Here is a 16,231-nt window from a genome sequence, read left to right as displayed (position 1 = left end):
ACGATATCGTGACTTTGCAGCAAATCCTTATTTGTACGGTATCCCTGCGACACCAACAAGAGAAGCTGTGCTCTTGAGTCTATAGGTGTGTGGACAACCAAGCATGTTTAATATTCAAAGGGGGAAACTAGATGTTTGTCTGAAATCCGGTTGTACTATGACTTGATGTTCCTGAAACCAGAGCCTAGAGTAGAGATCGCTTAGACTACTGCTGCTGGCTCGCGTCGCCAGCATTCACGATAGCAATCGGAGGATTTAGCAAAGATCAAGGCAACATATTATGCGGCCACAGGCAGGAGACGAGCTCCAGCTACGACATCCAGTAATGTCTAAAACAAAGGCCCTTATTTTCTATCTACCAACTCGTTACTCTAGGTATGAACACTACTCACTTCCAGGTTTTCTATCCATGACTGGCCGGAGCATCTTGTAAAACCCAGTCCATAATGCCAACGACACGAGGGGGAAGACACCCGACAAATAGAGCGCGAAACTGTACCCCTTGGCCTGCACCATCCAGCCGCCCAGCGAGTGGGAGATGGCGGCGCCCGTCTGGCGGGTCATGCCGCCGACGATGCCAAAGGTCACGTTGACATGCCCGGTGCCAGCCATCATGACAGCCAGCAGCCCGGGGATGGCAACGCTCTGGATTCCCGCGCCGATGCCGTCGAGGATCTGGACGGGCCAGACGCCCCAGCTCTTGATGACGTGGCCTGCGACGGCGGCGCGGATGGGCAAGGCGGCGTAGGATACGAGGATGGCAAACCAGTAGCCGCGGCGGCCGGCGAGCCACGACGTCAGGAGCGACACGACGATCATGGTGCCCTGCGCGATGATGACGGTCAGGCCGGTGGTGCCGGCGGGATCGCCCTCGCCCGCGGCCACGAGGGCCTGGCCGTAAACAAAGAGGATCGAAGCGTTACCGAGGTGAAACAGGAATATGGTGATGGCGACGACGACAAGAGGCCTGTTTTTCAAAAGAATCCTGAGTGCGCTGTTTGAGAACTTGTTCTTCATCTTGGTCCTCCAGCTGGTGATTGGAGCCTCACGGGGGGGAACACCGCCCCTTTCTGCTTCTTCATCCGTCCCTGTCTTTCCTGTTTTCTGCGTATCCTGCTGAAGAACGACGTCTTTGATGCCATCATCGACATCAGGCTTTCCCCTCGCGACCGCGTGATTGATTGCCCGCGCCGGCAATAGAAAGACGGACGCCGTCGTCGCCGTGCAAAAGGCCATGACCAGATAGAAGACGGCCTGCAACCCGAAGCGCGAGCCCAGCAGGCCCGCGAGGCCTGCGCTGACCATGTTGCCCGCGTGGTTGGCTGCCTGGTTGCGCCCGTTGAGGTTCCGGAAGCTGTGCTTGTTCTTGCTGTTGTAGGCGTCATCGCCTTCCCGGTCGGGAGTGCAGACTCCCAGCGTGAGCGCCACGAGCAGGGGCACCATGCTGGTGCCCGCGACTGCAGAAACGATCTGTGTGGTGAAGACGAGCCCCGGGTGAGTGGTGATGAGGTTAAGCCCCTGGGACGCGCCGACGAGAAGGGCGAAGACGGCGACAAGAAGGCGCTTGTGGCTGGGGAGTTATGGTATCAGTTTCCTCGAGATAACACATGAGAACGACAGGTATCAGGACGGTCCGGGCACTTACTCTGTAGCGTCTATGAACGCGCCTATCGGCCCCGTCGCAATGATGGAGGCCACGCCGCCTACCGTGGTCACGGTGCCGCGCAGCCCGGGGGCCCATCCGTGTTTCTGGAGGTACACGCCGAGGAAGGGCCCCAGTCCGTCCTCTACGTCGCCCATGAAGAAGGCCATGACGAAGAGGGCCCACCGCGCCCGCCTCATCAGCTTTGCATCTCTCACGTCCGTCGGCTCCGACTCTTCCTGCGTGTCCCCCTCGTCCATCAGCATGTTGGCGATGGTGGGCGGTGCCGATGCCGACGCGTTGACCGGGACGTCCTGCTTGGCGACGGTCTCGGAGCCCCGCTCGACCGGACGCAGGGACTCCAAGCTGACGGCGTTGCGCGGGTAGGTCCGGTAATCCTTGGCGTCCATTGTCTTTTTGTCGATGAAATGAAAAGTCGTCCGTGACAGGGAGGCGCGGGATGGCAGTTGGTTATAAGAGGCACGGTCCCATCTTTCAGAGTGACGGCAAGGACGTGACAAGACGGGCACAGACAAAGGTTCCTACGTCAACGAGAGGGCGACCCTGACAAACAGATGAAACTGTGCTGAATATAGAAGCTTGCGCAAAACCTTTTCCTCAACTTAGTTCGGGCTGTGTGCGTCACGACATAGTTTGCGTGTGTCGTTGTGGACAAGGTTGGTGAGGGACTGATCTTGAAACGTGCATGCACACAAAAACAAGCATTTGATCGAGGCAGGTTTAAGCCCGCGAGGCTTCTGATCTTGCATTGATCTGGAGGAATTGCTCTGCCGACTCTTCGACCCGCACCGCGCCCATCCGTCCGGATCGCGAGGTCTTGGAGCGATGGATGATCCCGCCGCACATGAACCATAAAGTCACGTCCAACCTTGGCATTCGGCTGCTTCAAGGCTGGCTATATGTTGAACCAGAAAGGAGTCGATTTCTTATTGAGTGCCTGACTGTGTCTAGAAGCGGTGTTCGACTAGTGGGGTGCCAAGCGTCAGTGTGAAAGCCTTGTTCAAACACCCGATGAACGAGGTCGAGATATTCGTCAGCCATTCAACTGCCAGGAGACATCACATTGAAAATGGATTTCGCTCCTGTTGTTTCTTTGGGTGACATATACGACGGTTTCGATTAGTAACTTTGCAATCTTCGAGTTGAAGTACTCCCGTAAATGCACTCCCAAAAGAACGGGTTGGCAGCTGTAATCGGGAATTCTCGTATCGAGTTGCCTGTCTGACAATATCTAGGAATGACCGCCGGCGTTTTCGATCTCAACTTTCCGTCCGCTTTTATCTTTGTGGTTTGTGTTGGCCCCGTGACGGAGCAGGGTATTCAAACAACCATACGACCCACGCTGTGCAGCGTAGAAAATCGGAGTTTCGCCATTGTTGTTGGCTGCTTCGATGTTGGCCCTGTGACGGAGCAGGGTATCTAAACAATTAGACCACCCATGCTGTACAGCATAGAAAATCGGAGTTTCGCCCTTGTTGTTAGCTGCTTTAATATTGGCCCCGTGACAAAGCAGGGTATCTAAACAATCAGACCACCTATGCAGTGCAGCATAAAAAATCGGAGTTTCGCCATTGTTGTTGGCTGCTTCGATGTTGGCCCCGTGACGGAGCAGGGTATCTAAATAATCAGACCTCCCACGCTGTACAGCATAAAAAATCAGGGTTTCGCCCTTATTATTAGCCGCTTCGATGTTGGCCCCATGACGGAGCAGGGTATCAAAAAAATTAGACCACCCATGCTGTACAGCGTAGAAAATCAGAGTTTCGCCATTGTTGTTAGCCGCTTCGATGTTGGCGCCTCGTTCAATCAAAAGACTGGCGATTTCTAAGTTGTCACTGTTGCCGGCCCAGTGAAGGGGCGTATCACCTATCTTACTGACTGCGTTGGGGTTCGCGCCTGCTTTGAGTAGCTCCACTACAACTGCCAGAAATTCATTTCGGCAGGCACAATGGAGGGGTGTCTCGTCATCCCAATCGACAGCTTCGACATTGGCACCTTCCTCGACCAGCAGCTTTGCGATTTCTGCCTTCCCACCCTCGCAAGCACTGTGGAGAGGTGTTCCTCTCCGCTCCCCCTGCCGATTTGGGTCTGCTCCTGCATTCAGCAGTAGTTTTGCCACGGCTTCTTTGCCACACTCAGAAGCAATGTGCAAGGGTGCGTTACTATCGTTGCCAGGCCGATAGTTTACGTCGGCGCCCATCTGAAGCAGAAGTCTTGCAATATGTACATTTCCAATTCTGGCAACAGACAGAAGGGCGTAAGAAACGTCTCTCTCGCATGTCTTGCTTGCAGGTTCCGGCGTCTGGCTATCATTTCTTGCTTCCGGCGCAGCCTGTGCATTCAACTGCAAAAGCCTTGTCTCCCCGCGATACTCTGCATTTGACGGTGCCGTAGCTGATGCATTGCCAACAGGCTTGGGACCTGGTTGGAATTTGGACCGTTCATGAAGAATGAGCCTCACGAATTCCTCGTCGTCCTTCTCTACGGCTCGGACAAGCGGGCTTGCATGAGCATCGTTCGTGTGAAAACCCGGATTCGCGCCCAGATGTAACAGTCTTTGTGCGATGCTGATTTGTCCTCGTTGTGCGGCAAAATAGAGTGGTGTACGGTCTTCCTTATCTTTGCAGTCGAGACTCGGACTAGCGTAACCGTCACATTTCGATTTTGGGCCACTATTCGGATCAACTGCATATTGCTGTGACTTATGGGCAATACAATCCAATAGTAGGTTAGCTACATCCTCATGGCCCTGGTTCATGGCTGCAAGGAGTGGGTATTTGTAACGCCCTCCAACTATATCGGCATTCGGGGTTTGACGAAGAATCATCTCGACCAGCCTAGTAAGTCCTTTCGCCGCGGCAATGTACAAAAGGCTTGTAGAGGTAGGCTTGTGCCTGCGAGTTTTGACTTTCTCAAACAAATTGTTCCTTTGTATCCAGTGGTCCACTACGAAACCCTTAAAGAAGTCGTCTTGTGGAATCGCATGTATCGCCGCGGCGTCGGCATGAAAGATAATATGGCATGTTGCGTACTCCAGAAACGGAAACCGCTCCGCTACAGTATCTCTGAACTCTGCAGCACCTGTCTTGGACGTCTTCAACAGAAACTCGTTCTCGGGTAGATAGGCCGATATGTTGACCTCCGTCGAGTATACATAACAGCAGTTCTTCAACCTGTCATGGCTTTGACCTTCGAAGTCGTCACCCATCTCCGGCCAAAGCTCGCGCAGACCATTGTCCTTGAGAAGGAAATCCCGCACTGATTCGTGGATGAATTGGACCGTCTTATCATCTGACCTCGTTGTCTCGGCAAGCCCCTTGGATGAACTGACAATTAAGCGGTCCATAAACTCATAGGTAATGTCATTAGGATCCCATTCTCCCAGAGTGTCGGGCTCCAGACCAGACGCTAAAGCGAAGTAGTACTCCTCCCGCGTGAGCGGTCTTTGACTATACAGCAACCACTGGATGCAGAGCAGTAAGTCATCCATGTTCTGTTGGTCTCTGGTCAGAATATCTTGGAACAGCTTGCTAAGCTCCGAAGGTATATCACCCAGTCGTTTTTCCACCGCGAAAAGGCGGCCTTTACGGTACTCCGTATTGAGGATGTCGACAACTAACACGACCCACATAAAGACGCCAGAAGCTTTTCGAAGAACCTCAGCTATGACCTGATCACTTTTTGGCCCTGAGCCAGCCTGGAGCTCACTGCGCACGTAATCGGCCATGTCTTTCCCATGTCCAATCTGGTCTTCCAAAATAAGCTTTTGGCCATGGCGAATATCGACGTAGGGATAATGTCGGCTAGAAAAGCATACGTAAAAACGGATGTCGTTTTGGACTGCGTACTGTCCCAGATCTTCAAAGAACTTGAGCATCTCCCAGACCTCAATCTCACGACACTCGTCAAGAGCGTCAATGAAGCATGTCAGCTGTCGTTGGCCGAGTTTCCTGATTGCCTTACGGAAGATAGTCCTCAGTAGCTCGAGGTCCCATATGTCGGAATGCGTCTGCGTCACATTTGTGAGGTCCGTGTCGTCGAGCAATGTCTGCAGATCATGCATCTTGTCTAGGAGCTGATGCAGAAGGGATCGATACATCCCCAACGTCGTTTTTTCAAGTTCCTGACCTCTTGCGTTGAAAAAGAAGGATATCGAGGGTCCTTGTGACGAACTTCTTCTCTTTGCCCGAAGGAACGCGAACTTCATTAGGGTTGATTTACCGGCTCCAGGTTTTCCCCGGATCCAAAGAAAGCCGTGGTGCTGAGAGTACCTCTGGCGATCGATCCAAGCAGTATAGTCTGGATGCTCAACCAGCCATTCGCAAGTCTTCGCGTGAGCTGCTTTGATGTTCGCTTGTCGCTTGTCGATTTGTTCAAACTTGAGTAGCTCTAGTAGCCTCTTCCTATGGTCTGATGGTGTCGTTTGAACTGAATCTAGGTAACTAGGTAAGTAATGAGCCATTGGAAGGTCAAGTTGGTTTACTCACCAGTGCCGAGCACCGCAGGCTGCGCTGCAAGGTTGTAGTTTCTGTGCGGTGTGATGATTGAGAGAAGCTCCTTCGTATAAGCAGCTGCCGTTGCAGCTGCGTATCTTTGCCATAGCTTTGCTTTGTGACTATCCGAGTAGTCGCAAATACCGCGCACAACCAGACACGGAAAGCTGTCCATCAAGCCGGCTGCCTCCATTTCAAAGCAAACAACATCTAGCTCTTCAGCTATGCGGTCTCTCGTTTTCGCATGTTTCATGACCTGGTTTCCAGAGGCAATGATTCCATAATGAACTTGTGGAAAATGCATTGGCCGTGGACGACGTTCGACCAACTTGGACAAATCGCAGCCATCGCAGGTGTCTCCAGTATCATGGTCGTATGTCGCCTCAAACAACCGATCTTCGTCCACGCTTCGGTGTGAGTATCTGGACATGTAAGGATTCCGCATCTCCATGTCGGCCAGAATAGCTGGAATTTGGTTCCGCCGTTGCTCATGATTGGCGCGGAGCTTTGAGACCGCCGCCAGGACCGACTGTGGGGGTTTATTCAAAGTACCAATCCGCTCGAACCGGCCGTCACGGACAGCTTTGCCAAAATCATACTGCACCACACCAGAGGAGTCTGCTGTCGGATTACTGACCACGACATCGCCGAGGCGTACGTCAACCTTGCCAGGAACACCGCCACCAATGCCGACCATTAACCCGATATGTATCAAAGGAAAGCTCCAGCGCATGTTGTTCGCAACTATCGCGGCGCTATTCGTGCCGTATTGCCCCGAGGGCAAGCACGCAATGACAACATTGTGAGAACCTATGCGACCGAAAGTGTATTTGTTGCTATCGTTTGGGTTCATATCGAGAGCCGGATGTTTCTCGTCAAGCATGGCTTCTGCTGCAGCCATCTCGAGAGGAAGAGCGCACACCCAGCCCACTGTGTAGGCATCGTGTGACAGCTTGACCGAGGCGTGACTGGGTGGATTGTGATCCGGGCTTTCCCATCTTGGTTGTTTCGAAGGAGGGCTTATAAATTCGTCGTCTTCGCTTGTCTCGTCCGAATTTCTTTTTCCTCGAATATGGCTCGGTGCCCTCGCGTAGTGCGGGTTGAATCCAACTTGTTCATCATGGTAGTAGGAGCTGGACATCTTGATCAGGCTGCGGGCGGGGTTTCAGAGGGGATATCCCATTGTCGGCTCTCTAGGCCACTGTGTCCGGTAGGTTTACACGCGAATGGCGTCTGATCGAAATCTTTGGTTGAGAGCGCAAGCGTTTCGCGGCCGCGAGGTCATGGAGCTGATGTGCGAGGATGTTGAATCGGAGTTGAACCAGACGAAAACTCTACGAAAAGACGAGTTCGGGTGGAAGGCAGATTTGCGGCGGAAAGCTTCTGCCTATCGGGCTGACCTGGTGACATGCGTCAATCAGGCTGCATGAACACAGCCCCGAATCGCTCACTTGCCGCGCGCGGTAGAATCACGTTTTTATTCCACGCCCTTGTCTGGGTGATCGCTGGGGGACCTATCATATGATGTTTCGTGGAGGACCAGGACTCGACCAATCGGCAGTAGTTACTGCATGAGCTGGACACGCCCGTGGGTGAGCGCTTGAGGAACTTGCATCACTTGTCGTGGCAAGCCTCTTCAACTCAGCTTTCCATTGTGGAAAGCTTGCTGGTTCAGGATGCGCGTGAGAAGCTACATTCAAGTATCAATAGCAGGCTAGTGATCTCGCATCCCTGGTAGGATCACTTAACCACAAATTAAGCTGCACCAAGATAGATGTTGTCACTTGAATCCAGCAACGCATCAAAAATGATTCACTCAATGTACCGTTAGTATCACAACGCTGCAATTTCCTGAGATTCGTTTTTGAGGCTTATGCATATGTCCCGGAGACATTGGGTTGAAGGTTGCTTGTATTTTCTGCGGGACAGTTGCAGCGCTAGGGCGGCTCTAGAGGTGGGCGCCTGTTACAAGATAGAGAGCTCATATAGGAAGGTGGCGAAGTTGGCAGATAGCCACGCCACTGGTCGTGGCGCACGTCGCCTAGGAAGCTACCGGATAGACCATCTTTGCGACACTGTGACAAAGGTCGTGAACGATTTTAAGTCCCCAAATTCAAGCTCAAGTGCAATCGACAGTTTTCTTGATGCGGAACATTGCAGGAGCTCACCGTACCGTGGACCATGGTGCTCTATACCAGGGATTTGTCCTCTACTGGGAAGGATAACATTACGGACAAAATGAGATGTGCGGTGTGAGGCAAACAACGGAACCTGACGATGTCTCGTAATGTGAAGATGACACTCATTAACGACGAGGGTTACCGGACATTCACTCACCTCCAGGAAGAAACACCTAAAATGCTTGACGGCCAGCCAATATTCCTTTGCCACTTTTTCAAAGGACAAGGCTTCGAAAAGGAGCGATGTTGTTGGTCTGTTTGCGGACTTGCCGCGTTGAAATTTTAAAAACTAAGTATGGCCATGTCCGTTGCGGTGCATTCCCCTGTCCCCATAAAACAACACCCTTGCTGATTTTTCTCTAGAATCGTAGAGTACTCACCCAACGGGTAGCTGCCGCTGTTTCCCAACAGAACGCTGGACTTAGTGTCGTGGTTTGTAATGTGGGATACTCGATTACTGGAAACCCGGCCCAATATGTTACAAGCGTCAGCTACGATGCCAAGGTTGGAAGTAACGTCAGGTAATATAACCCTCCCAAGCAATATTTATCCAAGTACAGCAAGCATTATAAACTGACCTTGATATTCAATAGCTTTGACGTGGTCGTTTTTGGCAAAGAATCTACTTTCACCCACTGCGGTGATGGCGGATTTGAAAACGTAAATCTACCTAAAAAGTGTATCTGTGGTTCTTTATTCCTGCTAACAACAAGACAGTGGGCATACATTGTCCCTGGCTGCCAGGCCAACGGTGCCGTTCTCACTTGCTAGAGGCTTGCCAGAGATTCCTTCGTGACGGACACGCCGACGCTTGCACATCGGACCCGCATATTGGTTGTACGAAAGCTTAACAGATATTACTCTGTTAGTTGTGAGGATTTCAGGAAACTGAATTTCAGAGAAGGAGATATACATGGGGAAAAAGAAAAAAAGGGGGAAGCTGGGTTATGAAAAAGTCCTGATGCGTTGAATAGGCAGTTAGGAAACATAGCCCATTTTCCCCAATCACCGAACCCAACCGCTATCACTTCTGTGCTACCTACTAAAGTGTTAGATGAAGAGTACTGCATGCTGGAATGGGGGAGGGTGATCAGGGCCATACCGGGATGCTTGAAATTTCATTTTCCTTTCCTGTGTTTTGTGATTGGATAAGCGTCTTGGCCAGGACCATAAACTAGATAGAGCGTAGTCGAGCGAGCAACCAACAACCACGCATCTTCAACCGAATTACAAAGAGTCTTTCGCGACAATTTTACAGCCTTATCGTGGTAATATAGGACTTCTGGGAGCAGTCACGCCGTTTAATAGCCTACTGGCGTCCTGATCAGGACTTACGTCCCTGATCAAATCAGACCTAGCCAGACTTTTAGTGAAGGATCCTGTGTTGCTTTGCAAGGTGTGGTGCACGCACCGCACCGCACCGCTAGAGTCCCCGTCACCCTGCACGCTTTCAATACAACGGGAGCAAAGCAAGCGGGATACACGATACTCTACAGGCCATCAGTTTCAGCATGCGATAGCAGCTGCCACATGTAGAAAAATTTGCGACTAGGCCCACCTTTACATCCCACAATAGTAATAGGAAGGCGTTCATCATCTGCTTCAAGACGAATTCGCATCTTGCCCATGTGAGTTCAATGAGTTTTTTAATATCATCAACAGGTAGGGATAACTTATTTGCCTCACGGTAGTATTTGGAAACACGAATCAGGCACTAGTCGTGTCAAAGTTTTCCAAAAACAATCAAAGCCTATCTAAGCTTCAAGTCACACCCTTAGTCCTAGATATGTCTTCAAGCGAGTTTTCTTGCTGATATATGATCCACTCAAAGGAAGGCCCATACTTTTCATTATCCCACTCAGTTGATTCTCTGCGATTCCACTTAGCAGACAGCCTCCTTTCCAGGGTTGTCCCCTTACCTGATAACTTATGGAACGAAGCATGTGATTTCGGAAAGCCTTCAATATGTTGATCGTTGGTACCGTGAAAACTGTGTATTGCAGTCGTACAACAACTTGCAAAACGATTGGCTAGGCGTGCTGCGTTGTTGAAGTGACTGTAAGATGTCAGTTGGAGCATAACGTTGACGGCATGGAGCCTTCCTTGTTACCCTGCCCGAACTTCTCGCTGAAGCTCTTGAATAGCCTTGTAAGTATCACTTAACTCAGTCTGGTTTTGCGATGCCTTTTCATTGCTTTGGGCAACCCCTTGGCCAATAATCGCTAGCGTAGTGTGGGCGTTGGTCAATAACTCGTTAAAGCCTGTCGAGGTCTGGGCCATCCTATTGACAGTTTCTTTAACAACTGTTAATGTATTACTGGTACCGACCACTGTGGTGTTCACTTTTTCTAATGCTTGTTGCGTTTGCCTAAGCGTGTTCCTAGTTTCAGTCACAACATTCTCAATGTTGTTGACAGGACGAGTGACTGTTGCCAATGCAGCTTGTGTCTGATTGGTTGTAGTGTTCACCACTGTCACGACAGCTTTTATCTGGTTGGCTGTATTGTTTGCTATTGCGATAGCACCTTCGGTGTGATTGACCGTGTGGCGAATTGCTGTGACGTTATCCTGAATGCCTTTGACTGTGTCGACGACCAATGTCGTGTCAGCGTTTATCTGGTCAACTGTGTTGTTGATTAGTGTCACAGCGGCTTGCGTTTGACCGGCCGTGGTGTTGACCGCTGTCACGATATCTTGAGTATTATTGATCGTGCGAGTGACTGCTGTCAAGCGATCTCGAACATTGATGACTTCGTTGTTGTTTACCATCACAGCAGCTTGGGACGCAGTGACGGTATCGTTAACCGCCGCCAGGGCAACATGCATATTGTTGACAGTGTCGTTGACTGCTTCCAAGTCGTTTCGGGTGTTGATGACTGTGTCGCGGATTGCTGCTATCGCAGCTTGTGTTTGGTTCACGGTGTTGTTGACTCCAGCCAAAATGACCTTAGTTTCACCGACCATGCCATGGATCGCTGCTAGGGTATTATGGTCATCCGTTAAAGTGGTGCTGACTTCTTGTATAGCGTTCTGAATGGTGTTTACTGTTTCATCGGCCTTCTTGAACCTGTCGTACTACTCAGTATATTGCAAACACTCACCCACAAGCACCGACTGAAGCGGGGCTACCTACTTGTCGTCGAATTGACTGGTGATGCATGCCTGCGCATGCATCATGTTGAAGAGCTTCTCGGATCTTTCGGCTATCTCGGCCAGCCTTTTATCAATATTATCAAAGCGCTGAGTGTTACATGACCCGGATGCTAACGGAGCGCAATTCGTCCCGCAGACCGGGCGAGTGCATTGATGGAGCTGATGTCCCTATTGATCCTCATTAACACATCAACGGTCCCTTTTCCCATGATCAGACGAGGGTATCTCACATGGTGGGTTCCGCAAGTCGCCATCGTAACTTGCTGTTGTCGTAATCTAGGAACAGGATGCAAAACTTAAGAGTGGCAGATCCATGTGCTTCGCCGAGGAGCAACGTCGATTGCATCTTGTCCATGCCTTTATACATCATCAAATTTCTTGCTGTCTTGCCCGGATATGGCTTTTGCAGGGAAAAAAATTGCACTTTGTGAGGAGAGTGTCTTGTGATAACGCAACGAGATGGTGTTAGGGGCCGCAATGGAGACCGATGCAGCTTTGTCCGCGTATCCTGCGACATGCACACCAGTCTTCGACAGTAGAGGCTGTGGAGAGGCTAGCTACTCCCCATCTCCAAGCTCGCCTTGGACCCGACAAAGCGGAACGCGGGGCTGTCGGCAGGAAGTTTGACAAGGCTGTCCACTGCGGGCAGCTTCCACACTGCCTTGGGTGGTTCGCAGAACGGCGGCAGACCCGCATCCATACTTGAACGCAAGCTACTTGCAGCCGGTGAGACCTGTGCAACGGCCTGAGGCCAAACGATTGGACGAACCTGGTCCACGTCGAGCTTTTGTGCAGATACCGTGCGCAGAACCTCGCTTCATCTGTAGTCTGCCAAATGCATGTAAATCAACAATCCGAAGGCAAGTAAGATTGCACCATTTTTCGAGTAATACGCTGAAGAGCTGCGGCTCCATCGTATCAAGACACGTAATAGCAGGGTTATCGAGCACGCATGCAATTAGCCAAGTCGTTCCTCGGTGAGGGACGCGGGGGAAACTGGTTTTGGTTACTTCTCGATCTGCACATCTCACTTGAACTGCAGATACACAACAGTACGCCCAATTAGCACTGCATAAGCGATTAAGTCAGCGATTATGAAGACGAGAACTGAGTTTGAACGCACTCGGATTACCGGCCATGAAACCGGGGCAAATGAGACTGTCGCAACAACGTAGTATTTCCGCAGATGGATCGCAAGTAAGTTGAGAAGTGCAAGCCGACATCTTGTGGACGGGTGAAGAAGCATCGCGTAGACCTTGCGCATTAGTTAATCGCTAAGCGCGAGTGAGACAATCAGTTACACGGCACCGGGAAGCCGACGCCCAGGAACGAACTCCCTCTGCCCGTGAGTGCGCTAGGCAGACTACATAGTGCCGCTTACTGTCAACTGTCCATGATGCGACCTTTGATCGCCTTGTGCTCGCCCTGCCTCCGACACTACTATTGCAGATTTCCCCCATGAGACACTACTGCATTATCTAGGTTGACTTATTCCTGGTCGGCTTATCCCTGCAGACCGGTGCTCAATCATCAAGGACGATGTAACAAATCAGTGGATAGCGGGGCCAGGACACGTTTGGTGAGCCTCCAATGAAGTTGATTTATGACAAGCTATGATCAGGCTGAGGTGTTGGTGCCACCCATCTTGGAAAATCCGAAATGACGAGTTCATTGAACTAACCAACTTTCTAAACCCGCCCGCCATCAAATATTAGCAGGACTCAGGAAACGACATGCTGCCTGTCACACCAAGTGACTTTCATCTGTGCGAAACTTGAATTTGAAGACTGACTCTTGCGGCTGGAACGGCGGGAGGATCAGTGTTGGTGGACTTGGTTCGACCCTCTGGTAGGCCTTGAGCGAAATACAAGCAACTCGACAATGTCGAATTGACATGATAACTGAAGAGGACGTCATATATATTGGTTACACCCTTACTGCTAATCGGAATGCAAATGTTTTGTTCATCCAGTGTACATTTAGGTACGCTGTTATTACCCGTGTTTAGGCGACAGTGTTGGGGAACGCGATGTCTTGCTTCGTCAATACGACATTTTGTCCGTTCTCGGTAAGTACTTAACAATCTCCAGACCATGGAATAGATCTTCGGAGTTTGAGAGCGTCGATAGGGTTTATCAGGACCGGAAGATCGTTACCTGCACCACCTCCTGAGGAAGTGAGAATGAATTCGCACTCGTGGCTAAGGATCATTACAGATCTGATCAATAGGATCTACATTTCAGAGATCTCTTCCTGACGGAGCTATGGAGAATGTTGCTAATGGGTTACTGGCATCGAGTATGCACCATCCAGGAGCTTTTCAAGAGCTCGACCGCGTCCGTAATTGTGCTTCATTGTTTAAATTCACGTGATCCGGGAGTGGGTTATGTTGTTAGGCGGCCTGCATCTCCCTAAAACCTGTGGTTTGGACTCCAAGTTTTCCGGGAGAAGGTTGAATTCCTCATAGGACACAGAGAACTCCACGAAGATCTCATACAAGTTGTCCCGTGCGCTTTTGGGGTGGGGATCGTAGGCGACGGCGTCTTCGAGATCAAATGAAAGAACCCCTACAGCAAAGACGATGCAGGAGCGAAAAGCCTGCGCGTGCGATTGCAGATGAGCAAAATCAAACGTGAAACGGCAAAGTAGGGGGAGTGAAAGTGAAGGGCGATCGGGTTTATTTCAAAGAGCTCAGAGGATGAAGAGAACGAGTAGGTTTGGAGAGAGGAAAGAGAAGGGATGCAGAAAGCCCGTAGGCCCAACAAACAGGCCCCTCTTCAAGCCTGGCCACGCCGTGCAGAACTTTGAGCATGATGAAGAGACCGGGGCGCGTCGGAAGACTTGGCAATGATGGCGACGCTGCAGTGTCCAGGGAGGAAGGCGGGGGCGTGAGAGAAGGACGATTTCGTCAGGGCTGGGAAGCGGTTAAAAGTACCTGTGGGACAGCAGAATGTATGGCGGCGCAGTGGCAGGAAACACAGCTAGGCACCGTGTCGCTTGCTGATCTAGTAGGCAATACGCTCCTCTGGGCGAGAAGACCTTCAAAAGACTAACATACAACACCAGGTATTCGCTGGTCGTCACCGACCCAACTACTAATCCGGCCCTCATTGGCTTATCTATGGGAGAGCGGACGGGATCCCGAGTTTTCCAATGGGTATGGTCGTATGTGGAGAAATTGTAACGATAGCGAGAATATAAAGTCTGGAAGTGAGTAGTCTACGTCTTAGTTAATGATGACCCCAATCTCCTCCTCGTCCGCAATTAAAGGTAACTACACCCAGAACTCTATTGCCTAAAGCTTGTAATTAGATGTTAGTTCTTTGTAACACTTCATAGTCCTAGCTAGATTAGGAAGCCAAGGAAATGGATTTGCTCAGCCTCCGAATAACAATAGGGTTGCAGAAAGATGGTCTGATGCTTGTTGCAGCTTCTTAGCAGAAGAGAACAGTGAAGGGGTATAACACGAGCGACAAATTAGTGAAGTCTTGCGGTAGTGTGCGAGGTGAGCATCATTTCGGTCTATGGATAGAAGGACTCTCATCGGTATTCGACTGAGGGACTGTGACTTTCTTCTGGAGAGGCATTGACGTCCTTCGGTCCACAATGCTCTGTTGCACGCGACCATCGCTTATAACCTGACTTTCTTTCTCGATTCATGGACAAAGAACGTTACCAAAATCAATGTCTGAGTTTAGAGCCGTCGCAGCCACCCTATCTTTCAGGCAGTCAAAAAGGTGGGTTCACACTGGTCGGCCAAGCGGCGTCACCCACCGAAACCAGAGGCTCGTCCAGTGTTTCGATCACTTTTCCACACATCTTCCCTCAGGCGAAGATGATCGTACTCCACTAGTTCCTCTTCAGCTGGGGAGTACCTGTTGAATCATGTCAATTGATAGGATATACCTTGTTGTACCTATTGTAGCTGTCTATGGGAAACCCCCTTTTCTGCTGGCCTGCCTGCTGCCAGGTGCCAGATATACTCGCTGTGAGATTTCGTGTATTTAGCTAGCGAAATTTGTCTTGGATATGTAGCTGGCATTCGCCCCGAATGTCCCACTTTCGCCGGCGTGCAGCCACATTATTCACTTCAACACAATGAGTCTCCGCACATCATGCGATTTGTTAACGTGCTTGTTGCTCCGTGTACAGTTGACCCCGGTGGAGTTTTGCTACGGTTGACACACCTAAAATCTGGAGCTGAGGGGTTTAGAATATTCCTTGATCGGAGGGTTACTTTTGCTCGACGCCTCGAACTTCAATCATTCCCCTCACCCTCCAATATGGCCTCCTCTCGAGAGGACATCGCAGCCTCGCTAGTTGCTTACCACTCATTCATCGCGGCCCAGAACCGTTGTGCTCTCGAGGTATACGTACTGTTCATCGCCACCGCAGTGCAGAACGACCTAGAAAACGACGAGGACATCAAAAAGCTCCGTCTAGACGGCCTACACACGCTTCTTGACACCACCCTCCAAGACTTTAACCTTTCAGAGTCTAGCAAGGTTCATACACGTTATGATAAGCTAGCGCCAAAGATTAGCCTCAACGGCACTTACGTAATACCCAGAAGCACCCCGAGTAAGCCCAAGGCTACGCGCTGCAAGTACCTCTCTGTTATTAAAGAGACTCTAGAGGAAAAGTCTAGAAAGGACATTTAAAAGACCGTTTTAATTCTTAAGGACTTCTGCGTGCTAGCCAAGCTTGTTAATAGCTCCATAGGCTACAGGCTACATATATTC

At 50.6% G+C, this 16,231-nt stretch overlaps 5 protein-coding genes and 1 non-coding gene across 6 annotated transcripts; 1 reads left to right on the top strand and 5 right to left on the bottom strand.

Moving 5' to 3' along the window:
* Positions 1-384: 384 nt before the first annotated feature.
* Positions 385-2,052, bottom strand: ColSpa_11287 (putative MFS-type transporter; the record flags this gene model as incomplete). Its single annotated transcript, XM_049277499.1, has 2 exons — positions 385-1,570; positions 1,646-2,052. The coding sequence occupies 2 exons, from the start codon at positions 2,050-2,052 to the stop codon at positions 385-387; spliced, it is 1,593 nt and encodes a 530-aa protein (XP_049133456.1).
* A 2,448-nt stretch (positions 2,053-4,500) lies between these two features.
* ColSpa_11286 (uncharacterized protein) lies at positions 4,501-5,726 on the bottom strand (the record flags this gene model as incomplete). The annotated part of the gene is given in 3 exon segments (XM_049277498.1): positions 4,501-4,557; positions 4,572-5,466; positions 5,512-5,726. The coding sequence occupies 3 exon segments, from the start codon at positions 5,724-5,726 to the stop codon at positions 4,501-4,503; spliced, it is 1,167 nt and encodes a 388-aa protein (XP_049133455.1).
* A 416-nt stretch (positions 5,727-6,142) lies between these two features.
* Positions 6,143-7,057, bottom strand: ColSpa_11285 (uncharacterized protein; the record flags this gene model as incomplete). The annotated part of the gene is made up of 1 exon (XM_049277497.1): positions 6,143-7,057. One exon carries the CDS (start codon positions 7,055-7,057, stop codon positions 6,143-6,145), a length of 915 nt encoding a protein of 304 aa, XP_049133454.1.
* A 4,005-nt stretch (positions 7,058-11,062) lies between these two features.
* Positions 11,063-11,513, bottom strand: ColSpa_11284 (uncharacterized protein; the record flags this gene model as incomplete). Its single annotated transcript, XM_049277496.1, is given in 3 exon segments — positions 11,063-11,086; positions 11,103-11,403; positions 11,470-11,513. The coding sequence occupies 3 exon segments, from the start codon at positions 11,511-11,513 to the stop codon at positions 11,063-11,065; spliced, it is 369 nt and encodes a 122-aa protein (XP_049133453.1).
* A 3,029-nt stretch (positions 11,514-14,542) lies between these two features.
* Positions 14,543-14,658, bottom strand: ColSpa_rRNA_050. The gene has a single exon (XR_007414281.1). It is a non-coding gene; the product is annotated as a 5S ribosomal RNA (ribosomal RNA).
* A 1,114-nt stretch (positions 14,659-15,772) lies between these two features.
* ColSpa_11283 (uncharacterized protein) lies at positions 15,773-16,150 on the top strand (the record flags this gene model as incomplete). Its single annotated transcript, XM_049277495.1, has 1 exon — positions 15,773-16,150. The coding sequence occupies one exon, from the start codon at positions 15,773-15,775 to the stop codon at positions 16,148-16,150; it is 378 nt and encodes a 125-aa protein (XP_049133452.1).
* Positions 16,151-16,231: the final 81 nt, after the last annotated feature.

This window comes from Colletotrichum spaethianum (assembly GCF_022836535.1).
Source record: "Colletotrichum spaethianum MAFF 239500 DNA, contig44, whole genome shotgun sequence".
NCBI lineage: Eukaryota > Fungi > Ascomycota > Sordariomycetes > Glomerellales > Glomerellaceae > Colletotrichum > Colletotrichum spaethianum.
The sequence above is the reverse complement of the archived record's forward strand: the minus strand, read 5'-3'. Positions and strand labels throughout refer to the sequence as shown.